The sequence below is a fragment of the Gopherus flavomarginatus genome, chromosome 22 (genome assembly GCF_025201925.1).
Source record: "Gopherus flavomarginatus isolate rGopFla2 chromosome 22, rGopFla2.mat.asm, whole genome shotgun sequence".
Lineage (NCBI taxonomy): Eukaryota > Metazoa > Chordata > Testudines > Testudinidae > Gopherus > Gopherus flavomarginatus.
The window spans coordinates 6,082,567-6,107,903 of NC_066638.1; the positions used below are offsets into that span (position 1 = coordinate 6,082,567).

The 25,337-nt window shown below is 58.8% G+C and overlaps 1 protein-coding gene across 4 annotated transcripts in view; it reads right to left on the reverse strand.

Annotated features, from left to right (window-relative positions):
- The window catches only part of COL16A1 (collagen type XVI alpha 1 chain), an 85,371-nt gene that overhangs the window by 48,778 nt on the left and 11,256 nt on the right, over positions 1-25,337 (reverse strand). For 3 of the 4 annotated variants that reach the window (XM_050932404.1, XM_050932402.1, XM_050932401.1), the window contains exons 3-12: positions 23,990-24,064; positions 23,751-23,868; positions 12,987-13,110; positions 11,968-12,243; positions 11,010-11,090; positions 9,873-9,998; positions 4,595-4,645; positions 2,808-2,855; positions 2,029-2,064; positions 235-261 (exon numbers count right to left, since the gene is read on the reverse strand). In XM_050932404.1, coding sequence (XP_050788361.1) covers positions 235-261; positions 2,029-2,064; positions 2,808-2,855; positions 4,595-4,645; positions 9,873-9,998; positions 11,010-11,090; positions 11,968-12,243; positions 12,987-13,110; positions 23,751-23,868; positions 23,990-24,064 — 962 coding nt within the window. The remainder of the gene's footprint in view (positions 1-234; positions 262-2,028; positions 2,065-2,807; positions 2,856-4,594; positions 4,646-9,872; positions 9,999-11,009; positions 11,091-11,967; positions 12,244-12,986; positions 13,111-23,750; positions 23,869-23,989; positions 24,065-25,337) is intronic. The other variant, XM_050932403.1, reaches the window with a different exon arrangement.

A 25,337-nucleotide genomic window follows, 5' to 3' on the forward strand; every position in this document is an offset into this window, starting at 1 on the left:
GGGGAATACACGCCCCGTGCAAGTGCACATGGCCCCAGATGCACACGGACGAACCCTCACCGCAGCATGTATGGACACACGTGGACACACACAGACACACATGGATGAACACACGTGAATACCTCTGCACGCTCGTGCACTCACTACCAACTGCAAGCGGGTGACGCTGTGTGCCTTTGCACGAGCAGGACGGAGCTGGGCTCTGCCTGTCAGTCAGGGCGAGGACAAACTTACCTTGGGGCCGGGGGGACCAAGCGTGACCTGCACAAAGCAAAATGAAACACATCAGTGCAACCTAGTCGGCTCTGCAGCTGAGCCACCCGTGAGGAGGAGGAGAAGAGGGGTGGGAGCAAATGGGTGGAAGGAGCAGGACAAGTTCCATGTCCTTTTAAAATCTTTCAAGGCGACAGTTCAGATGGAGCTCTGGCTCCAACCTCCTGTCCCAGAAGCACAGGTGACCCCAAGGTGTCCCAGGCCACCCTGCCAGCACATGGAAAGGATTGTGCTTTTTGTCGCATGCCCCCTTCTGCCCCAGTTCAAATCCCCACTCCACTGGACTCTGGCTGCTGTGCTAAGGGCAGCAGATAAAGGGGACTAAGGAAATAAACAAAACTGCTCTGGGTTTTATCAGCCCTGTGTCCTCCGTAAAATCCTACAGCCAGCTCACAGCGCCCACGCTGGCCTGTCACACAGGCATGGAGGGCAAATATCGAACAGCTGTGAGCTCTGATCCCTTCTTTTTTCCCTCCATCAGAGCCCCCTGTGCCCACGCAGCTGCTGCAGGAACCTTGCAAACATCTGGAAGCCATCAGCGCTCTCCCCTGGCCGTCCAGCTGTTCCAGGGGATGTCGGCCAGAGAGAACAGGAGGTGGGTGGGTTCTTTGGAGAAGGCAAAGGGGCCAGAGCGAGCTGAAGCTCCAGGCACCTGAGGAAGGTACGGTCAGGTCCCGGGGGAGCTCTTGGGGGGTGCATGGCAGGCTGGGTTCCAACGGAGCCAGATGCTGCCGGGAAGAATGAAGTTCAGTCTGGTTTTGGGGCTGCATCTTCCAAAGCAAAGCTGTGACTCTGCAGGGGCTGGGAGCCAATGGGGAGTGAGGGATCTGAGGAGATAGCCCTGCCCCGTCACAGCCCCACTGGTGGGAGACGGGCCAGAGCCCTCCTAGCCTAGGGCCTCCATCCCCACCCACCCTCCTCCGGCAGGCTGGCCTGCAGCACTATGAACGAGATGGGCCTGCTCCAAGCCCTGCCTCTGTGCAAACCTCAGGTCACTCCTCAGAGGGTCCTTCCTGGGCCCTGTTCTCCGGCCACTGTCCTAGAGACGTAAACCTCTTGGAAGAAACACCAGCCCTGCAGCTACCAGCCTGGGCTGAGCGGCTGGGGCTGGGCATTCCCTTCCATGCTGAGGGGGTCTGTGGGGGGGGTGGGTCAGCTACAATGCATGGGCTGCTTTTCTCTGCTGTGGAGGCCTGGCAGGCTGGGGTATCCTGTGGAGGAGCTTTGCACACACACTAATCCTGCTGGGTTCTCGGCGTGTAGCACCAGGGCTCTCACACGGAGAAGCAGAGCTGTAACTCAGCCAGAGCGGCACTGTAGGGCGGTATCCGTCCGTTGGCTCTCAGCATTCAGGGCAGCTCAGCCCTGGCTGCGGCAGATTTTCTGTGCTACTCAGAAACATACAGAATCCAGTGGGACAGCCGCAATATGGAGCGATGGAGAGGCTAAGTGACTTGCCTAAGGTCATACAGGGAGTCTGTGGCAGAACAGGGAACTGAACGGGGATCTCTTAAGCCCTAGGCTACTACCCAACACCCTGGGCCATGCTTCATGTCTCCAAAACGTGTGTGTGTGTGTGTGTGTGTGTGTGTGTGTGTGTGTGTGTGTGTGAGAGAGAGAGAGAGAGAGAGCGCGTGAGCGCACGCTCCTCTTGCCACTAGACACTGCTGTGAGACAGCTGCCACTGAAACGCCCCCGTCACCCAAGCCCAAAGCCCACTGGAAAGCTCCAAGAAGCAGCAGGCCCTTGACTTACGTTGGCGTGTGGGGCTCTCTGGGGGCAGGGTGCGCACTGCAAGAGAAGAAGAGATGACACCGGCAGTCAGGAAGCAGGAGAAACCGTTCCGAACTGCAACGGGGATTTTTACCAGAGGTGGCTTGAGGTGGGCTGACCCCGCTAGCAACCTGGGAAAGCGTCCTGCAAATCACCGCCTCTCACGTCCCGCCCCCCTTGCTGCACTTAGCTGCGCTCTCCGTGGCATCAGCCGGTCTAAAACCTGCCTGCCCTGGATCTGTTTGGAGACTGGCACTCAGACCGCTCCCCACAGGGCTGTTGTGGGTGTCAAGGTCAAACAGGCCCCCAGCCCCGATCCCATGCGGTGCTGGGATCTGCCACTGCTGCCAGCCAGGGGGACTCAGGAAAAACAGCACCATGGGGATAGATAGAATCTCCTATTTCCTCTCCCGGCTGGCGAGGATCCAGGAGCTGCCAGCCCAGGCCCCACAAGAGGGTTGTACATGTGGGTTTGTGGCTCCCCACGTTTCTTCAGCCAAACCAGTGGCTGCAAAATGCTCCCTCTGGGCTGGCCAGCTCCTGCCAGGAAGCAGCTGGTTCTAAGCCAGGCAGACACCGTCAGCGGAGGTCCCTGGTCCCAGCCCGCTCAGAGCCCAGCCCAGCTGGAGTCTCCTCAGTTCTCACTCGGATGGGCGCCGGTGGGCAGGCAGCGACGAGAATGGGTCAGAGCTCACCACAGACGTCCCCTGCAGCCTAAACCTAGCTGGAGCATTGCACAGCTCTGAAAAGCCTCAACTTACCTCATTGCGAGGCTGGCTGCGAGCCTGGCCGCGTGGGTCTTGGTAGCCCTGCAGGGGAGCGACCCAGAGAGGAAAGAGGTGTGAAAATGAACCAGGCTACCTGTTCCCCTTCTTTCCAGCTGGGGGGCTAATGCCGGGAGGAGGGGGGAATGCACCAGTTCTAATGGCTGCAGCCGCGTCTCTAACACAGATGTATTGGTGCTGCTTCTCCACCAGCATTTCCAAGGCCTAAGGGGCTGGAGTAACACAACCTGGGGCCCGCTCCTGGTACCCCCATTCTCCTCCCGCTCACCTCGGTGTGACCTCGGTGCAGTTACTCCTGAGCTGGCATAAGCGAGAGGAGAATTGGCCAACTGCAGTCGGCCCCGAGGAGACCAGGCCACGGTCTCCCGTTACTAACGCTCAGCTGGGAATGCCAAGTGAGGGGTGGCCCCTGGGGCTCCCAGCCATTGACCCCAGCAGCAGAAACAGCGAGTCAAGGAGTTGTGCTAGCACAGTGGGGCAGGGCGCGTCAGACTCCAGAGGCAGGGCCGGCCTTAGGATTTATGGGGCCATATGCAGTACTATTAAACTGGTGCCCAAACGCCGGCGCATTTGACTCTGTGAATACTGGTGCTCCTACACTGCCCCTGTGCTGGTGCCCCTATGCTGGTGCAACTGGTGCCCTTACACTGGTGCTGTGAAAATGGCCCCTGCCTTCTGCATAGTAAGCAGACTGCAGCGTGTGCTGGATGTGCAGGAGCCGACCCACTCTGACCTGCTGTCCCAGTCACAGGCGTGGACTCCGGGGGTGGGTGCTCCGCACCCACAGGGAAAATGTAGCACCACGCTCCCCCCCTCTGCCCCCTCCCCCCACGCTTCTCGCTCGTGGATGGTCCCACGCTTACCAACTCCTCCCCGCCCTCCCAGAGTCAGGAGGGAGGGGGAGTAGGTGGGGAAGAGGCAGGATGGGAGTGAAGCAGGGGCAGGAAGAGGCAGGACGGCGGGGGCTTGGGGGAAGGGATGGAGTGGGGGTGGGGCCTGGAGCAGAGGGGGGTGTTGAGCACCCCCTGGCAAGATGAGAAGTCAGTGCCTATGGTCCTGGTGGTGCCCCAAATTTTCGGGTGCCCTACACAGCCGCATATGCTGCGTATGCCTAAGGACGGCCTGGCTGGAGTGCCAGGATCCCCTTTTGCCCGCAGTTTCGGATGTGCTTGCTCGTTCCAGCCAATGCTCAGGCAATGCTGGAACAAGGAGGTGCTGAGATGCTGCTGGGCTCCCTCCAAGAGGAGCTTAGACTGAGCGCAGTGAATCCGGACAGACTGGGGGTTGATTCAGCCTGTAGCCTTGGCAGCGAGAGATGAGGCCAGAGGGCAGTGGGAGGGCAATGGAGCAAGACACGTCCACCCCCAGTCCAGAGCACTCAGGGCTTCCCTCCGTCCAGGCCTGGCTAAGGAATCCAGCACGAGCAAACGAGCCCTTGGGTGCCAAGAAAAGGCAGGGAGGTGAGGCAGCTCCCGATGCAGAGCTGTGGTCCAGGCCTCATGGCTAGGAGGAGCCGCACTGGGGGGCTGGCAACCACCTGGCTAGCCCTGGAGATCAAGGTGTTCGGTGTGCATGAGACGAGACCATCTCATGGCATCTCATGGCGACCGGGAGGGTGACTATTAGGGAGCCGGTGGGGGTCAGTCTGGGAGCAGCTGCCCAGGGGCTGCAAAACTGGATGGATCCCAGCAGGATTTCATCCCAGCCCACCCCGGCCAGGCAGCAGGACCCGCCCAGACTCCTGACTGCCCCCAGCGCCTCACCTTTCCTTCTGGCTGGCCCTCCACGCTGACCTGCCCAGATGCCTTCGCCTCCTGGGGAGAGAGCAAAGCAATGGGCAAATTATTGAGCCTCCTTCCTCCCACGCTCCCTGCCTCCCGCTGGTGGGAAGCCAGGATCAAGCTCCTTTCAAGGCCCCTGCTTAAGGGCAGCTGCTGGGATTGGTCAGCACCTCGCCTGGCACAAGAGCAAGGCCCTGTCTCGCACAAAGGAATGGCCACCTTGCCAGGTAACTCAGCGTCCTGCTGCGCCTGCAGACATGGAAGGAGAATGGGGGAGGGGGAGGGGGGCTCCTAGCTCAAATCTTGGAGGAGGATGCTAACAAAACCTGGCCCTAGCCTGCTGGTCTGGGGACAAGCCCTGAGCCCTGCTTCCATCCAGGAGGGGATGGAGGGTCAGAGTCACAGCAAGAAAGAAGCTCCGGCAACGTCTGTTCGCTTATGCAGTCCAAAGCCTTGTCTTGGCAATACAGATTCCCTGACCCTGCACCCCCGGCTCTGGCTGCCCACCCCCCCCAGCTCCAGTTGACGCCTACCCCCACGATGGGGCATTGACAGGGAATTGCTCGCTTGCACACCATGCCGGTGTTTACCGGGACAGACAGCAGGGAGAGAGGAAAATGGCAGCACCCCATGCCCTGCCCTCCAGCCTCTGTACTGTAACCCAATCCCCCCAGGAGGCATCATCTCCAGACAATGGCATTCCTGGAAATGGATGCCGGCAACATGGCACAGCAGCCACTGGGCACCGGGGCCAAGTGGGGGCAGTGCCAGATGGACCTGGGCATTATTTCACTGGCTTCTTAGTACTGAGCGCAGGTTACTGTCAGCTCCATCCAGACCCCTACGCCAGCCTCTTCTCCCCTCACACTGGGCTTTGCCACCAGAATTCAGCCATCGCAGTGTCTGGCTGGAGAAAGCCAGGCCAGACACTTGGACGGACCCTCGCGTGGGCAGACACCCCCTTTGTTTCCCTGCCAGCCCGTCTCTCTCCACCGGCTCTGCAGGAAACAGCCAAGGCCCAGAACATGCTGCTCTGCAGGAACAGACTCTGCACTTGTCTGCAGAGGGATGTTTTCCTCCTCTCTTCCTTTTCACCGCTCCCTCCCTGGCTTCGGCCACTGCTCACCCTGCCAGCAGTTACGCTGCTCCGCCTGGAGGAGCTGCCCCAGCCTCCTCCTCTTCCCGAGCTGCCCCCCCGAACCTAGTGGCCCCCTCGCTGCTAACTCTTCTGGACAGTGGAAAATGTGATGCAGGGTTTTCGGGGGGTGAATCAGTGCAGCTGGGTTCTGCTCAACAGGAGCGTGGGCACTGTCTGCGGAACGTCAGGGAGGCCCCGGCGCGGGGAGAGGCCTGTCTGAAGCGCTAGCGACGGCGGGACTGGAATTCACTGCTTGGACCGTTTGTATTTCAGAGCCCACTGGAGGCTGCAACGGGTTCTGCGTCTGGGGACGTTTGTTAGGGAATTAACGGCTGAGAGGTGCAATATGCCCCATACCTGAATGGGCTGGTCACTCCGCCAGCCCTTTTCCCCACTCTGTGCCCATTCCGGCTTCACACCGAAATGCCCCAGGCTCAGGGATTCATGCCCAAATTTCCACTCCAGAGCATCTGCCCAACTCCCCTGCTCCCACCCAGAGCAGGTGTATGTGGCACTCTGGCGCCCCCGGGTGGAGGCAGGGCCACACATGGAAGTTGGTCTTCCCTCAGCGCAAGGGACTTTTCGAGGCCCCATCCAGCCCTACATTCCCATGAGCCTGCTCCAGCCGAGGCTAGCAACACGGCGCCCTTTAAGCTCACTCAACAGGGGCTTGTGCCTTAAGGCCCAGAGTTCTCAGGTTCAACCCTCGCTGGCAGCGACCCAGCCAGGGTCCGGCGCTCCCTGCACTGTGTGCCACTCAGCCATGGGACAGAGCAGAGGTGCCCTGTCTGGGAGCGTTCCCAGGCCCAGACTTGTCCATTTGCATCTCCTCTGTCTGCTCAGCTGCCTGGCGCTAAATCCAGACTTACTTCCTTGAGCTGGGTTATGGGGGGGAAATACCATTTTCCAGCTGTCTCAGTAGGTCAGGCCTTGAAACCAGCGTTACATAAAGCAGCAAGTCAGACACCAACCTCCATTCTTCCTCCACCTAACGGGTAGGGCAGGGTGCTTCCCAGACACGAGGAGCAACAGAGGCAGCTGAGAGCCGTGGCCTGTGACCCTAGCAGAGCCATAGACAGACTGGGCACTCCGAGGCGATTCAAGGGATTGACACACATACTGACCGCATGGGCTGAAACTCAGGGCCGGCCCCTCATCTGGTGTAAATCAGCCCAGCTCCAGGGACTGCAAGAAAGCTTTGCACCAGCTGGGGAATTGGCCTGTTAAACTTGCAGGAGTCACGGTGCTGGATGAGACTATTGGTCCACCCAGGCCGATGTTCTTCCTCCAGCACTGCTGGGGTCTCAGGTTCGAACAGGGGGAATTTCCCCTGCAACGCGCACACACCCTTCCACAAATCACATCAGCTGTGGCCCATTCAGCCCTCTGCCTCCAAGCCCATACCAGTGCGATGGGGTGATGGTGGGGCTGGGACCCGGGGTTCTCAATTTGTTTTCATTTTCAGTCTCTGCAGCGCTGAGCCATCCCAAGTCCAAGCAGCACCCGGTCCTAATTCCCTCCAACACTGCTTTGCACGGGTGCCGCTCCAGATTCTGGGTGGACGAAGGAGGAACCAGGCCTGCTTCTCCCTTCCCAAGGTGAGGCAGGGGGCGGGATGGGGCAGGCGTTTCACTCAGATCCAGGCAAACCAGCAGCAGAGCTGGGCTGGAAAGCAGCTGGGCCAGGACAAGGACAGGAAAAGCCAAATGCCAGAAAAATGCACCCTATTAGAGATCAGGCAACCGGAGCGAACTGCTGCAGCACAGCCGCCTGCCCAGCGAGCGGTTGTAATCCGCACACCAGCTGGGTGGGGTGTTCTGGCCCAGCCAGTGGCACTGAGATCACTTTGAGAGAGTTACCTGAGTCTGTTCTACAGCCTTCACCAAATGCAAGTTTTAGCTCATGCAATAGAGGCTCGTGCACTAAGCTCCAGAGGTCCCCGGTTCGATCCCACCCACTGATAACCGGGGTCTGTCAGCGTTACACGGTGTGACGAACTGGGAAAGTTCTTAATGTTTTCTCTGAGTACTGTGTTGGTGCCTCAGTGTCCCCATAGCAGTTCTTAAGTATCTGGCAGAGCAAAGGGCCAGTGCACCTAAATGCCTGGCACTCTGTCTCCTAGCAACTGATGGCCTGGGCCCCTCCTCTGCAAAGGTGCCAGCTGAAGGTGTTGGAGACAAAGAGATCAGGTGACCTCCTGGCCCAGGAAAGGGGCTGAGCAGAGAGGAGGGGCTGGGAGGGGTAGTTAGTCTGGAGCTGGCTGGGGTCAAGGGTGGAGGGCAGACCTGGGGGTCTGGCACACTGCCCCCCAGAATGGACCCAGCCGAGGGGTCCGGTTCGCTGTATCTACAAGCTCTGTTTTAGACCCTGTTCCTGTCATCGAATAAACCTCTGTTTTCCTGGCTGGCTGAGAGTCACGTCTGACTGCAAAGTGGGGGTGCAGAACCCGGTAGCTTCCCCAGGACCCCGCTGGGGTGGACTCGCTGTGGGAAGCGCACGGAGGGGCAGAGGATGCTGAATGCTCCAAGGAGAGACCCAGGAGGTGAAGCTGTGTGAGCTTCTTGCCCTGAACAAGTCTGCCCCAAGGGAGAGGAGGCTCCCCAAAGTCCTGCCTGGCTTGGTGGGGAGCAGTTCCAGAGCATCGCCCGGGGACTCTGTGACACACGGTGACCTACACAAAAGGCTCCTGCGGGGTTCTGAGTGCTTCAAGCCCCATGAGTGCCTGCTCCCCGGCCCACGCCGTACAGCGCTGGCGCCAGGGAAGGATACAGACCCCGTGGCTGGCCACATCGCGACTGGGGCCAGAGCTCACGCCCCTGGCTGTGTGAGCTGGGCTCCGCACCCATCTTACATGGCGGCTGCAGTGCAGTTTCCTATTGTGCTTGGCAGCTGTTTGGGGCAGGGACTGTCTCTTTGTTCTGTTTTTGCACAGCGCCTGGCGCCATGAGGCCATGCTACTGCAATACAAAGAAATAAGAAGTGACTAGAGCAAGCTAAGAATGCCCCCCTTCCCACCCCAGTACTCTTACCTCTGTTTCCTCCACTGTCCCCTGCTGGGAGACGCTGGGAATGGAGCAGCTCTGAACTCCTCACACAGCCCGTGCTCCTGCCCTGCTCCCTACAGCACCCCCTCCCTGGAATAGGTCTGAGCTACCCCACAGCCAGGATTCCTGCCCCGCTCCCTACAGCGCCCCCTGCTGGGAGAGGCTGGGACCAGAGCAGCGTGGGGCTCCATTCACGGCCAAGGCTTCAGCCTCGTGCACCGCAGCGTCCCCTGCTGGGAGGGGCTGAGATGATTTCAGCTCCACTGACAAGGTCAGATTTTCTATTGGCACGGTGGCTGCAGCTCCGTAAGTGGGTCAGGAGGCCAGGACGGCGAGCGCCAAGGGCACATCCCCCGCCTGCCAATGTTCCCAACACATTTGTTACTAATTTAGGGATTGTTTCTGCCGACGGTGCCTACTGAGAAGTGACGTACATCAAAGGCCCTATCCAAGCCGGACCCCTTTCACAGACGTGAGAACATTGGAGGAACTCAACAAGCCACTGGGCCTGTCCCATCTCCCCGCTTCTACTGCCAGGCCAGGAAAAACTTTAGTCCGTGCTGTGGTTTACATCAGCCCCAGTCTGGTGATGCTCCCCTTGATTTCAACCCCGAAACCAGCCTCATGCACGGGGGAGGCAGGGCTCGGGTGGAGGGCAGGCAAGGCTTGAGCAAGCTGAGACACCATCACTACGGAGGGACGGGGAGGTAGGGCTCCAGGGAACAGCTTGGGCCAGCCACGGGCAGGGAGGGGAGCTCAGGCTAGCCCCACGTGGTGTTCCATTTTTCCTTTGGGAAATATGGGTCACCCTATGGTGCCCAGAAATCAATGCAATATTCCAGTTGGGGCACCCTAGAGAGAGGGACCTTCACCTCCCAGCTACTTGCCTGCTCTGCACCAGCTGCCCTAAGCAGCACTGGCTTTGCCTGCTGCCATGGGGCGTAGCACACTCTTGGCTAGCTGGCTACCAGCACCCAGCGCCTCTGCTTCCTCCTCTGCAGAGAGGATCAGGTATTCTGGGGCATGGGCCTGTCCTGCCCAGGATGTGCTCCCCTCGGCGATGCCCCTTGTCTCTCACCTGAGTCTCCTCCAGGCAGAAGCAGCGGGTGTACACCTTGCCATCCGTCTGCGGGTTGATCTCAATCAGATTGCTGGTCTGCGTGCCCTCTGCCTGCCGCCGGGTTTTGGAGGCTTCGGAAAGGCACTAATCGAAGGAAAGTGGGGGCTGGTTACACCCCAGGGCCTGGGCAGACACCACCCCTCTGAGGCGGGGAGCTGAAGACAGTCACAGGCACAGCCCCAGCCCCCGGCCAGTGCCAGACAAATTGCTCAGTGCATTTCTGGCAGCGCTGCCGATTCAGGCCACCTACTGACTCTGCCCCCCTCCAGATCTTGGTGCCACTGGCCGATCAAACCCACGATCCACCTAGTCTGACAGCCGATGTCCAGCTAATGGATTCCCTCTCCTGTGCTGCATCTTTTGTGGCAATTCCCCCCATAGGCACCTGGGGGGTTTCCCGGGCCCGGCCGGCTATGGCCCTTTCCCCGCAGCACAGGGGTTTGCAGCTCTGCTGGGTTTCACCCTCGCTGGGTCACTGAGGAGGCGATGTCTGATCCTCGACATAAACCAGGCTGTTTGCTGCGTTTGTGAATGTCACTGGCACAGAGGCCAGCAGAGCTCCTCAATCTGCTCCCAGAGGCTCTGCTCACCCCACCCTGCACAGCCCCAGGGGGTCCAGCCAACCAAGCCCTAGGTAGGCAGCTCCGGAGAACTCGGCCTGGTTGCTGGGGCAAGGGAGAGGAATATTAGCAAGGGGCCTGCCCCGCTGTGTGTGGACAGGGTCAGGCGGCAGAGGAGCAGAACAAATCCTCAAGATCCTGTCTATGCATCCTGGGCACCCAAGGAGCCGGCCTCCCTGAGCAGCTTCAGCATTTCTAGGGTAGAAGGACGGGCTCGGCACCCTGGGCAAGTCACAGAGTTTCTCTGTGCCTCCGTTTCCACCTGTACAATGGGCAGAATCCCTGACCCATAGGGTGATGTGAGGATGCAATCCAGACACATGGCGACGGGGGCCGGCGATGTACCAGGATGGACAGCGCATGGGCTTCGTGAGCCCCGAGGGAGTGAACAGAGACCCGCTAGCTCCAGGAGCTGCTGGATGGGAGGGACATTAACCCCCCCCGCACCACTGCAGAGAGCACATGCATAACTCACCCCGCCGGCCGAGATCTCGCAGCAGCCTTCCTGCATCACCATCTCTGGGTTGCAGTAGATGTGGGCCTGCTGGATGTCAAACTGCAGTGGGGGGAGGCAGACACAGTCAGAACACAAAGGGGCACCCTGACCCTCCTGGGGGCAGGGGGCAGCCAGTTAGCACGGCACCAGGCCCCCAAGGGCTTGGCAAAGAATCCCCTTGAAGGTACAGTGAACCCAGCCCCTGGGCCTATGCAGGGGTCAGAGGAGGAGTGGGAGTAGGACAGGCTCTGGAATCCCTCTTCTCAGCCAGGACAGTCCAGCCCCCAGGGGCTCCTGCCACCAGCGAGGGAGGAGTCTGAGTTTTCCCTGAGCACTGGCTCAGGGACAGCAAGGAAGGGCCAGAGGTGGCCTCGCCTGCCCGTGCGCACACACGCATGTGCACACAGACACACACTCACACAGAGGCTTTCCCTCTCCCTCTGCCACTCCGCCCCTCCCCTGCCAGGCTGACCACCATTTATACTGTCCTCTCTGAGCCAGTTCTCAGACATCCCACCTGCCCTCGCCTTTTCCAGCCCCCTCCTAGTGCCTCGCTTGTCCCACCAGCCCTTCAAGGCAGGAGCATTTATAACACACACACACACACACACACACACACACACACACACACACACACACACACACACCTGGGCAACCTGTCCCATTAGGTCCTCGAGGTTACTCCTCAACTGACCAGGCGAGGTCGCTGCTAAGCAAAGCCAGGTGGCAGCTGTACCCATCAGCCAGGCACCTGTGACCCAGAATTCCCCCCTGGGCCACGCAGGGCATGGCCCTTCAGCCGCTGGGCCAGCTCTCAGCACCTCCCTCCCTCCCTCCCCTTGCTGACGGAGGCAAGGGGCACCCCCACTGCGAACGGGCCCGGGCCCGCGAGTGCCACATGGCCGGCGCGTGCCCAGAGAGGCCCGGGGCGACTCACCGGGACAGGTGTGCCGTGCACGGCGTCCAGGCCGATGAAGGTGTTGCCCTCGCTCGCTATGCCCCGCCGGGGCTCCAGGGGCTTGGAGGAGATGTAGCTGCAGTCCACGTGGACGGAGACCCGCCAGCTCTGCACGCTCAGAGCCACCTTGTGCCACTTCTGGTCAAAGAGGGAGGAAACCCCCTTCCCGGCGAAGATGCTGCTCACAAACTCCTTCTCCTGGGCCCGGGCCTGGAATTCCAAGCTCCTCTCTTGGCCGTTGACCCCCAGTGAGAGCTAGGCACAAAGAGATGCTCTGGCTTAGGATGCTTTCAGCGGCGAGCGAGAGAGGAAACAGACAGACGCACAGGTGGGCGCGGGGACTGGGCTGAGCTAACGCCAGCCACTGTGGCCTCCAGCAGAGGGGGGGCTCCTTGCCCGTTGGGTTTGGAGAGACCTGTCTTGGCAATGAGGGGTCTGGGCAGCCCCCACACCCACTGCTATCAGCTCGGCTAACCCCACCCCTCCTGGGGCAAATGGGGCCAGAGCCATCCCTCCTCCTTGGGGGCACGTCTTCTGGCACCAGCAGGGTGTCGGAAGCCTCCAAGGGTGCATCGGAGGCCGACAGCAGCAGTAGGAGGCTGGCACGGGTGGCAGAGGGGGTGTGCGCCCCACCCCCGACAATGTTAGAGCCTGGGCAGGCATGGGTGCAATTGGCTTCATCTGCCAGCAGCGAAGCACCAGAGGCAGCAGCGTGGATATGGTGACCCGAGCCTCTTTGATCTGTAGCCTCCAGGACTAAAGTGGCCTGGTGGGACCCCAGCGCTCTATAAGCCAGCAATGACTTCCCACAACATGTGTTAGCAGCTCCTAGGGGACAACCTGGCTGGGGTAGCCCCTGTACCACATGGCGCTTTACTGCTCTGTGTGTCGGGCTGCTCCAGGGAGCTCTTGTTCCTGGGGAGCAGCAACCGTGGTGGGGAAAAACAAGGCAGCAGGAGGGAGAAAGGAGAGAAGGGAAGCAGGTGAGGCAGAGGTACCTGGGGGTAGCCCTGCCGGTCGGTGACCTGGAAAAGGTACCAGTTCTCCTTGCAGCTCTGTTTCTTCAGGAGCAAAGTGAACACCAGGGTGAACTCATCAGGCAAGCCGTGGGGGAACACCTGTCTGGGGGGCGGGGGAGAGAGGAGGAAAAGTGACATAAAAGGAGGTAAAGACGCAGCCCTGGGGGTCCCAGGGCATAGCGTGTGTGTGTGCGCGCGCGCGTGCACGACGCAGATTGCATGGGACTGAGTGTGAGGCCCCGACACAGGTATCCATGTGTGTGTGTGAATGCATGTGGCTCTGTGCAAATGAGACAGACACAGACACGTTGTTTCCCCCTGTGATGCCCCCGAAGGTGCCCAGGGTTGTGGGGAATCTCGCTAGCCCCTGCTCTTGGCATGAGTGCTCCCTGTTGGTACCTGCCGGGGGCAGCTCCCTGATAAGCCTGGCCACAGACAGCACAGGAACTCCCCTCCCATCCCCTGCGGGCACTGCTGTCCCTTGGCAGCAGACAGACAGACACCCACCCCCAAGCCCTCCAGGGTGCCCAGTCCCAGATCCATTGTACATGCCAAAGGAACAGTGCACCCCAGCTGACTGGTTATACCCATCCCCTTCCAGTGACCTGCCTTAATTCATAGACCTCGAGAACATAACTAACTGTGATACACAACTCCACGCACATCTTGCACTGAGGACCCTGGCCCGTGAAACACAGGCTTTCAGCCAGACCTCACATGGCAAACGGATCTGCAGATCCCAGACCCGGGGGCCCTGTAACCGTCTTTCCCCCCTGCACCCTCTGCTAGTGGGCAGAGAGGTCCTTGGCTCATGCCCCCCATGGAGGGAATAGCCCTCAGTTGGAGCAGACACAAACAGAGGCAAGGCAGGTGGCAGTGCCAGCTCCATCCCCGTCTTTCCTTATCTAGTCACAGCTGAGCAAAGCTGGTCCGAGACTTGGGAGAAAGGCCCCTGTGCCTCCTCCATCCCACGACAGCTCCCTGCACTCCTGGGGCCAGGGAAGCAATGCCCAACCCGATCCCTCCCAAACCCAGCTCCGCGCAGGGCACACAGCCCCTGCAGGGCGCCGGGGTGTGTGTGGAGACGGGGGAACCTCAGCTCTCCCTGAGAAGGCAGCCTGGTGGCTGCTGTTTCCATCTGTGTCGGGGGCCGCAGAGCTGGACGAAGCGCAAACACAAGAGTTTAGATCAAAACAGGAAGCGCCCGCGTGCTGGGGGAGCGGGATCTGTTTGTGTTTCCAGCAGGGAAATGTCAGGGCTCCGTGCTGCACTGGAGGTGCCAGCGCTTGTGAAACAGGAGATCAGTGAGAGGCAGCCAGCCTGCCAGCCGGCCTCACATCGTGTGGAAGGGTCTGTCTGTCCTCAAAGCCTGGGCCAGCATTGGCTAATGCATGCCAAAACCACACAACGATTCCCAGTGCACCGAAACAGCCCCCCTCCCAGACACCCTGACACACAAACACCCCCAACGCGTGCATCCCACACTCATCCCCAAACATCTCCCAGCACACACACACACACACTCCTCCCAGACAGGCAGCCAAATAACCTGACACTGCCCCCGACACCCCAACACTCACTCCCCCTCCCACACCCAAACAGATGCACAAACACCCCCAACACATGCATCCAACCCTCCCAAACATCTCCCAGCACACACACACACTCCTCCCAGACAGGCAGCCAAATACCCCAACACTCACCCCCCCCCACCCAAACAGATGCACAAACACCCCCAACACATGCATCCCACACTCATCCCCAAACATCTCCCAACACACACACACACTCCTCCCAGACAGGCAGCCAAATACCAACACCTCAACACTCACCTCCTGCCACACCCAAACAGATGCACAAACACCCCCAACACATGCATCCAACCCCCCCAAACATCTCCCAACACACACACTCCTAAACACTGAAACACCCACACCACCACCAACCCCCCAACCCAGTAGCACAACCCCCCCCGCCACACACCCCCACACACACCCTCAGGACCTCAAGCCGAATTCTAACGCAATGCCCAAAGCTGAGTAAGCCCTTCGTACCCAAGCCAGCCCCACTCTTTCCCATGGATTCCTTCCTTGGCTAAAAGGCCAGTCACTTCCCATTTTCCATTCCCCTTGACCCAGCTCCAACCAAAATAACAGAAAAATGGCCCAGAAGTTCCTTCTCTTTTCTAAGCAAAGAAAAAGTAAAGTGCAGAGAGCAGAGGCTCAAAATCCAAAACCTCTTCCTCTTTCACTGCAGCAACTGCCAACATCTGTCAGAGTCAGAGCAGACAGCGCGTGTGTGTGTGGAGGTTCCACTGGGTGGATTAACTCCAGCGCTGGTCAGTTCCAGCTGCCGAATTGTTCCCACTGTCACAGGAACATTGCCCGGCAGTGAGTCACGAATCTACAGAGGATATCACCCAGGTTATTCTGTTTCCATGCTGTGCGGATCCTGCCAGTAGCTCTCTCAGAGGTGTGGATGGGACGGTCCCTGTTATCAATCCTGGGGGAAGGCCTAGGGATAAGGTCCCATCCTACTGGGCACTGCACATACAGTCCCTGCCTCAATAGGCGAGGCCAGCAAAGGAAGGATTCTCAACTCCACTTGACAGATCGGGAGCTGAGCCCCGGAAAGATGGAGGGACTTGCCCAGGGTCACAGAGGGAGTCAGTGGCAGTGCTGAGACTTGACCCCAGATCTCCCGAATCCCAGTCCAGCACCTTCGCCACAGTGTCCTCTCTCAGAGCTCCCAGAGCAGAGCAGCTGGGAAAGGCAGATGGTTGTCACCCAGGTTTATAAAAGTGCCCATCGCCATTGCCTCTGGTCTCTCTTTGTGTCACTTTGGTCAGGAGAACAACATCCAGAGCAGAGCAAGCCCCCCAGAGCCCAGAAAGCACTCCCCGGTGGTGCCAGCTCGGGGTGGGCACTGGGGAGGCCAGAGGGGTGAGAAACAGCACCCTGAATGCAGCCAAAGTCGGCTCACGCTGGGGAGGAACCAGCCCCATTCAGCCAGCCTTGGGGGCATGTTATTGACAGGTACAAGGCTCAGCTGCCTGCCTCGAATGCTGCCTGATGAGAATAACCCTCCTTCCACCATCCAGTCCACTGCAGGAGCTGGGTGAAGGACAGCAAGACGAACCACAGATCTCTGCCCCGCTCCTGTGGGAGGGGAGAGAGCAGCAGGCGCTGGCTGCTGTTAATGGGGCCGGTGAGTGAAACCAGCCTGCTGAGAACAGACAGTATGACACACAGCACCTGGCAAGGGGTGGCAGGGTGTTAGCCCCAGAGTCCTGGCCAGTTCCTTCTGCCTTCTGCAGTTCCCCTGCAGTTTCACTTTAAGTCACATAATTCTTCACTGGCTGGCCTAAGCTGCTGCCACGTTCCACCCCAGAGGGGGCTGCATTTCAACAGTGGGTGACACGATTCCTATCTGCATATTACAGAGGATGCAGCAGATACCCCAGGGGTTGTGGAGAGGAGCCCGGGCAGGAGCTAACCCTGTTCAGATGGTTCCCTTGCCTATCCCTGTTCAGCTGCGTACAAAAGCCTGAGGTGAAGGGAGATGTTTCCCACCCAAGGGGTGAGACATGCTAACAATTCTGGCATGGTGCAATCGCTCCTTAGGCATCAACTAACCGGCCTGCTCCCATCCTCGCCACAGAGACAAGCTCCAGGTTACCTGCCTGTCCTGGCCGGTTCCTCATTTGCTTTCCCACTGCATACCTGATGCATGGCTCAGCCCTGGAAGTGAGCACCTACAGGAGGGGTTGGCAATGGTGCATGCACCCCAAGATACAGATGAACCCAACGCTCCCCACCCCAAACAGCCACTGAGGGCCCGGGCCCACCCCCAAGCTGCAATCGCTTTAGCAGCCAGCTAAAGGAGTGAATGAAAAAAGAGAGAAGGGGAAACCAAGGGGACTGAAAGCAGCCATGGAAAGAGGAAATGGCAGTAATGCTTTGTGAGCCAGCCACCCTCCAGCAGCTCAGGCAGAGGGCGTAGGCTCAACACCTTTATCTTCCACACAACACGGACCTCTGGGCCATGGCTGCCTAGCATGTAGCACCACTGATCCGCTGGTAGGAACCCCACAGCCAAAACAGGAAAGTCACCTACCACCACTCTCAGGGTTCAGCTTCATTAACAGAGAGAAACATCCACTCCAGCCTTCTCCCTAGGCTGGGCTGCCTCTAGCGCTCCTCCCTCAGGACAACTCAGCCCACCCCCTCGGTTCTTTCTCTTCAGAAAACCTCTCTCACCTCCATTACATCCAAGTAAAGTAACAACCTACTTAACCCACTCACAGCAGGACTGACACCTATTAACAGGCTAGAGAGTTCCAGGCAAACCCCACCAGCCTAAAGAGTGACTTAGTCAAGGTCCCATCCAGCCCCAGATGGCTTTGAAGAGAGACCAGGCAGCTGGGACATTTTGACAATTTCAAAACTTGGGTGGGGGGTGGGAGAGGTCACATTTTTTTCAAAAGGGAAAGTTCATCCAAACCGCCTCTTTCCTGCTAGCTGTTTCCGGCGCAACAAATCAGCATTTTCCAATGAAAAAAAGACTGTCAGATATTCCTGACCAGCAATCCTGGATCTGACGCGATGGGGACCATGCAGGAGTCCAGGTAGACCCAGGGGTGAGGGACGTGATGAAACAGACAGGGGATCTGATTTTAGATTCATAAATTCCAAGAGACCATTATGATCCCCCAGTCAGACCTTCTGTACAGCCCAGGTCAGAGAACGTCCCCTGCAAAATCTCTAGAGCAGAGCTTTCAGAAAACCCAGACCTGACACAAACATCGCCAGGGGTAGAGAATCCACCATGGGCCTCGGTCAGCTGTTCCAATGGTTCCGTACTCTCACATTATTGCCAGTCTGAATTTGTCTAGCTTCAGCGTCCGGCAGTTAGATCAGGTTAGATTATTAGCTAGAGCCTATTATCAAATATCTGTGCCCCATGTCAGGACTGTAACCTGGTCACCCCTGAACCTCCCCTCTGTGAAGCTAAACAGACAGAGTTCCCTGAGTCTACCCCTAGAGGCGGGTTTTGCTCATCGCCATGTGGATCCCACTGTACAGAGCCACTCTCCGTGCTGGGGTCCACTCCACGGCCCTGGGGAAGGCACTTTTTCCAAGGCAGGAGGGAACTCAGCTGCAGCAGGAGACTGAGCAGTTCGCCCGAGGGCCAGTTAAAAGCAATTACAACTCGACCAACCCGCCACAGCCTGGCAGAATCCAATCCCTCCTTGCAGGACAGAGCATTGCTTCTCTGCTCGACTGTGACTCAAGGAGCCCAGGATTTCATGGGAGCCATTCCGTGTGTTATGACTGTTTGGAATTGAGGGGGGCAGGGATCCGTGTGGTTTGTATGACAATAGCAGTGCTAAGCGCTGCTCATACGCATAGTAAGAGACGTCCCGGCTCTGAAGAGCTCACAAGATAGACCAGGCAGAAGTGTGACCTCACTTTACAGAATGGAGGCACAGAGAGGTTAAGTGACTGGCCCACAGTCACACAGGCAGAACAGAACCCCGGTCTCCTGAGTCCCAGTCCAGTGCCTCAGCCAAGCAAGGTGATGGGGGACAAGCCCAGGAGTTCTGGGCTCAGCTTGGAGAAGCAGCCACTGGTCTAGACACTGCTGCTCTCTGAATCCCTCAAGTCCAGGCTGGGACCTCCTGGGAGCAGAACTTTCCACTCGGAGACATTTCCACAAGCTCTCTCATTCCAGCACCTCCACCTCTGGCTGCAAGCCAGGCAAACACAAGCCATGGACAACACAACAGTCCTGATGTTCCGGCACCTGAATGGGGCGAAGGGTGGAAAATTCAAGGGCAGGAAACTCCTTTTATGGACCCAGTTTGCTCGTCCCCAGCAGAAAGTCTCCCCCCCCAATGCTGAGCTCCAGCGCACTCGAGAGTGAGTGATGCCGACCTTGCCAACAGGATCTAGGCAGCTCTCGGCTGCCTCACCGCTGTGCCAACTCTTTCCCCAGGTTCTGCTTGGGAGTAGGATTAACGCTGTGGATGGGCAGAGTCTCTGCCAGGGCTGAGGCTGTGAGGAAGCCCTGCTGGGTGCAGACAGGACCCCAAAGCTCTCCCCCGGGCAGGAGCATGTGGTTACTGGTGGCTCTCCAGGACCCTTCACAATTCCCCACTGGTTTTTCTTGTAGGGTTCTTTATATAGCCAGGATGGAGGGGTGCAGGAGAAATCAGCAGACAGGGCTTTGGAGCTGTGCTCCAGCTCTGGAGCAAGCTCCAGGCAAAAACCTGCAGCTCCGCTGCTCCGCCCTGCAGCTCCGAGCTCCGCTCCAGCGCCCTGGCAGCAAAGTCTGGAAGCGACTAAGTAACTCAGCCAAAGTCACACAGGGAGTCAGTGGCAAAGCCAGGAATTCAGCCCAGATCTCCTGAGTCCCCAGCAGGGGCCCTAATGACCGGGCCAGGTAGCCTCTAACCTGGGGCTGCCCTGTACTGGGAGCTGGAGTTTGCTAGAGCTGGGTCAGGGACAGGGTGAGCTAACTGGACGTGAGAGCTGTTTATACCACGTGCCGTTTGGGGCACAGGTCTAGCACCCAGCTTCCCACTCTGCCCACAGGGCAACTGATGCTGCAGCCCTGATCCTTACGCTCAGACTCGGTCCTTCCCCGGCGCCGTGGGGGAGCGGCGAGCGCCTGGGAAAGAAGCCCGGGTTACACGGGATGATGGGAGAGGGTCCAGCGGGGCAGTGTCCGAGCGGCCAGACCCTGCTGAAAGGAACTGCCTGGCTAGTCACTGCTAAGCCTTTCAATCCGCCCGTCTAGACCCATCCTGCTGCTTGCCAAGACGGGGATAGAAAACACACGCACAGAGTGGCTATTGCATAAGGCCCTGGCCAGCGTCCCGGCTGAATTGCTTCACCACATGATTTACTTTCGAGGATTAGGACAGTCATCACCGCCCTCAGCCTGCAGCTGGGACACCTGCGCGCCCCCTGCCCAGGGATCCTCCAACCCACCCAGCTGTGCTGAGTGAGCAGCCAGACCTGCTCTGCCACCCCAGCACGGTGCACAATGGGTGCAGCTGCCAGCTGATCTGCAGCTCCAAGCGGGCAGCTCCCACACTGGAGAGGGGCCCTCCAGCCCAATCCTAAACATCCCACCCAGCCCCTGGAGGGTGCTGGGCCTGGCTCTGTGATCAGAACCGCGCCCCGGCTCTCTGCCGACACTGCTTTCCATAGCACAGAGCCAGGCTTTAACACGCTGCAGGAGGGCACCTGCTGCCAGGGTGCCTCCTTAGAAGGGGCTTGGGGGAGATCACAGGTAGGATCCTCGTGGGGAGGTGACACCGTTTCCCCTCTCTGGGTTCAGATAAGGGCTCCTGCGCTGGGGCTGCGGGAGGCAGGCAGGAGAAGGAGCTGCAGGAGCCATGCTGCAGGCAGGCTCCGTGTCTGACCATCGGGGAGGGCGGCCGGAGATGGCAAAAAGCCCATTAGTTGGGGAGGAAAGAGGGGCGTCGATTTGGGTGCCGGACTGACTGCAGCTCAAGCTCTGTAAGAGGACGCAGGCCAAGGCACAAGCCGGATGCTGAGGTAGGAGGGTCTCCTCACTGGCTCTGCAGGGCTCCCCATGCAGCAGCTGGAGGCCCCAAGGATGAGATTTCCCCTCCCCTCACAAACACGCCCTTCCCAGGTGCTGCAGAAGCCACATAACTCAGGTTTGAAATCACCATAGACACAGAGGCTCAACGCCAGTCAGGGTCCCTTCCCTGCCCCGTGTGACCTAAAAGACCCCAGGGATTTGCCTGGTGCTATTGGGGAGAATTTCCCCTGGCCACCTGTGCTATGAATCCACCAGCTGCTATCCTCCACCTCAGAGGCAGCTGCGAGATCTGTAATCTGCGAGGTGCCAGGTGATGCTCTGGGCAGAGGGTGCATGCTCCAGGCATGGGAGTTGTGATTATTGCTGAATAAGCAGCTCCCTGCTCCACACAGTGGTGGCTGATTTGTGAGAGGGGCCAGCAAAGGTCCTGGCCCAGCGTCATTTGCCAAGCAGTTGCTGAAAGCAGAGCACAGCGAGGAGCGTGACCCTTCGCACCTGCCCGTAGGAGCTGCTGCTGAGAGAAGTGATTTATGGGGTCTAATGAGTCTGACCTTGCCCCTTTAAGCAAAGCGAGTGGAGAAGCTAGTCCAACCGCTGCATCTTGCCAGCCTCAGAGACCCAGACGTTGCTGTCTCCTCTCTAATGCTTGGGGCTCAGAGCGAGAGAGGCAGTGCGCTGGGAAACCCTGGCTAAAAACCTACAGCCATATTCTAGAGCCACAGACCCTCACCCGCACTGGCGCAACCCCCTGTGCAAAGAACAACGAGGGTGCAGTGGGTCAGGAGGCCACAGCGAAGGCTGCGTCAGAGTTCTCACAAAGCGACAGTACCGCCAGTAATGGAGCCGTCACCCTGGATAACACTCTGGGCCCCCAATAATAGTGCAGTGCTCTGCATTAATGGTTCAGCTACTGTGGAGTGACACCCCAGTAACCCCAAAACACAGACAGCAGCGTTCCAGAGTGAGGATTCAAGACAGCAGAGGAATGCAGCCCTGTATAGTCAGGCTCTAACATACCGCAGCGGCAGCCGGGAGACTGCCCATGGTTTGAACCATGACAGCAGGAGAAGGCTGCAGCAGGTGCTAGGGTGTTCACCTGCCAGAGCTGTTTTTCCAGCAAGGCTGGGGCAGAGGAGACCAGAAACACAGGTGTCTGGCAGCTGCACCACCAAATCCACCTCCCGGCAAAGCTAGTCACCTCAGCCACGGGGGAGAGAGGAGTGAAGTCAGGCAATTTCCCCAGGCTCTGCCCCTACCCCTGCTCAATCCATCCCGAAGGGACCTTGAGCATCACGCCCCATTGAATCAGTGCTTCTCTCTCTGCAAAGGACGGAGCGGCCCAGCTGCCGGAGAGGCGCAGAGTGCCTTTTGGCTCCTGAGAGGGACAGTCAGCAGCGCAGCCCTGGGATTTCCAGGCCTGGCTGCCTGCCGGATCAATTGCCTCTGGCGAAAGACCTGCTGCATCCCTCCGCCGAGGAGGAGAAGTGGAAACACAAGAAGCAGCATCTGACCCAGAGTCTGAACTCCTATTTCATGGGTGTGAAGTGTCCAGGTTGCTATAAAATCACCACTGTATTCAGCCATGCTCAGATTGCAGTTCTGTGTGTTGGCTGCTCCACTGTGCTGTGCCAGCCCACTGGAGGAAAGGCGAAGGATGCGCCTGTCACGGAGTCCCCGGGCAATGGTCTGGAACTGCTCCCCACAAAGCCAGGCAGGACTTTGGGGAGCCTCCTCTCCCTTGGAGCAGACTGTCTCCAGGGCAAGGAGCTCACATGGCTTCCACCTTCCTGGGTCTCTTCTTGGAGCACTCAGCATATGCCCCTCCATGCGCTTCCCACAGTGAGTCTGCCCAGGCGGGGTCCTGGGGAAGCCAGAGGGTCCTGCACCCCCACATCGCAGTCAGACGTGACTCTCAGCCAGCCAGTAAAACAGAGGTTTATTTAGAGGACAGGAAGTCTGGGGGTCTGGGAGCCAAGAGCAGCCCTTTGTTGGAAAGGAACTCCCCTGTGCCTCTCAGTTAACCCTTCACCACCCAACTGTAACAGGCGGACCAGCTGGGTACTTACTGCGTGGGGGCCTTGTCGGTACAGACAACAGGAGTCCCTTTAGTTAGGTCCATCTGGGGGCCCCAGAGAGGCCACAGCCCCGTTGGGAAGCCCAAGCCCCATCGGGGCACCCCTCTCCATTTCCCAGCCAGCTCCAAACTGCAAAACTCCCCCCAGCCTCTCACTCAGCCTCCCCCCGGCTCCTCCTCCGGCCTTTGTGTCCTTTGTTCGGTGTCCCGGCAGAGGTGTCACCTGGCCTTCAACCCCCCTCCTGTGTTCTCAGGTTACATGCTCAGGTCTCCTCCCTTCCCCAGTGCAGGCCGTCCCAGCATTACTCCCCTGCAACCTCCCCAAGTCAATACTCCCCACTCTGCATTCACAGAACACAGCAAGAACATCCCCACTTCGTCACAGCTCCAAAAGCAGCACTAAAGTGTGTCTAATGGGTGGGACTACTTGCACCGCTGGCTGCACAGACAAATACAGACGGTTCGAGAGCATGGGATTCAGCCACAGAGCAATGTTAAGTGTCACGATGTGAACAGAATGCTTTCAACACGTCTCTAGAATGTGAGGGGAGAACGTGACTTTCCTACTGTCCCCGTAGTCTCACCCATATGACTGTCAATGCATTTTGGATAAAATGGAAAAAAAACACCAGAAGAGCTTGGTTGTGAGAGGAGGCGAGTCACGACACATCAGCATGCAGGAGGAAGAGCAGGGCACTGGGCCGGAGAATCCGCAGTGCAACCCCAGCAGCTCAAGCCCAAATGGGATGGCTCACCTGGCCCCCGGTGACAGCACATGGATCATAGAAGCCCTCCCTTAGACCGCACTGCGCAGCCCAGGAGCAGGCTCAGAAGCACAGGGTGGGAGGTTCTGCCTGATCTCTTCAGGGCAGGGCTGTTTTGTACTGTGTGTCTGTACAGCGCCTAGCACCAAGGGCCCACATTCTCAGCAGGGGGAGGAGGGCAGGGTCCAGCCACTTCCTGCAATCAGTGGCTTCAAGTCTGGGTGTCTGGGAGCCAAGAGCAGCCCCTTCTTGGAAAGGAACGCCCCTGTGCCTCTCAGTTAACCCGTCACCACCCAACTGTAACAGGCGGACCAGCTGGGTACTTACTGCGTGGGTTGGACCAGAGGCGTGCTGCCGAGCCGGAGGATCAGAGGCCCTTTGGGATTGCGGATTTTCTTCACAGAGGGGGTCTTCAGAAGAGCAAACCGCTTGATAAGATTAAAACCTGCAGGGGAGAGCAGGGAGGGGAACACGGGTGAGACCCAGGCTGCAAAGCTCCTGGCTTGCTGCAGGATGGATGGTCCCGCTGAACCAGCCCGTCCAGGCCTTTTGGCACGCACACTCACCCGTTATATTTGCATGCTTGTCACTGGCCTGGTCTAGCTTCAGCCCCTCCTGCTGCAAACGTGGACATCGCTCGCCTGGAAGAGAGACCGCCGTCAGCGATGACAGGCACGCAGTGCTCGGGCTGCCAGGGTGAGTGGGAACCCCGGGGTCGAGAGTGGCAACGGGGCTTCTCCCACACCAGCAGCGTGCTCGCACGCGGACCCAGTCCGCAGGCACCTGAGAGTTAGCGCCCCCAAGGAGTGGGTTCCAGGAATGACTAATAAAAACAAACTCCCGGCTTCTCACGGAGCCGCGTGAAGGTGGCTTGGTCTGGGCATTGGGGTGACAGGTTCTGAAGCTCCATCCGCTACTAGGTTGTCAGATCAGATTTGTACCAAGGGATCCGATATTGTCCCCGCCTGGCAGCTGCCGGAAAGCCTGAGTAAACCAGCCTGGAGGGTCCCCGCACAGCTCAGAGCGCAGAGGCTCCTGCAGCCCAGCTGGCTGCTGTGTTGTCAATACCAGCAGAGACATTAAGGATCGCGCAACCCACGGGCCACTAATGCAGCCCCTGTCCTAGCAGGGGCCCCTTCTGCTCGAGGGGGAGGTGCATGGGCAGGGCAGTGAGGGGGGGGGACACTGCACCCCAACAGTCTGTACTGACTCTGGTCTGGTGATACCCAGAGACCTTAGATCTCTAGGGCTCCTCAGCTGGCACTTTTTGCTGGCATGTTTGGAGCAGGCTTTTTGTACCCGTTTATGGACTCGTATTTTCCCCTTACTCTGCCATGCTGGGCAGGTGATTAATTTGCTCCAGCCTGGGCAGAGTAGGGGGAGATCTCTCCCGCCCCCCCGAATTATGCCATAGCATGTCAGGCCCATACCACATCTTCCCTCAGACTCTCCGCTTCAGATCTAGCAGGGCACTGACATTTGGGGACTGATCGTATACCCCCCCCCCAATCAATCACGCTTGTGGCTGACAGGCTGGGATCGTTTCCCCCGTCCCACCATTGGAATGATCAAACATGCCACGCCAAAGGGCCTCATTCAGTTTCACGTGCTCAGCCTGCCAGGCCGGAGCGGATTTAATGCAAAAAACATCCAGGGAAGGGCAGATCCCGGCTCCCCTGGAAATCCCTTTGTCCCAGGGCCCCCCAGGCCCCATTCCTGCTCTCGGAGTCGATGCTCTATCCCACCCCACCGCGCACGGACCACACCCACTCGCGTGGCTGAAGAAAGCCATGAGCAGTGGGGACAGCCACAGGTGCCACCGGTCACTAGCGTGGTGACAGCCACAGACCAGCAGGGCTTGTGGTGTCCCCAGACTGGAGAACCACAGAGCTGCTGGCTAAGGAAAGCCAGTCA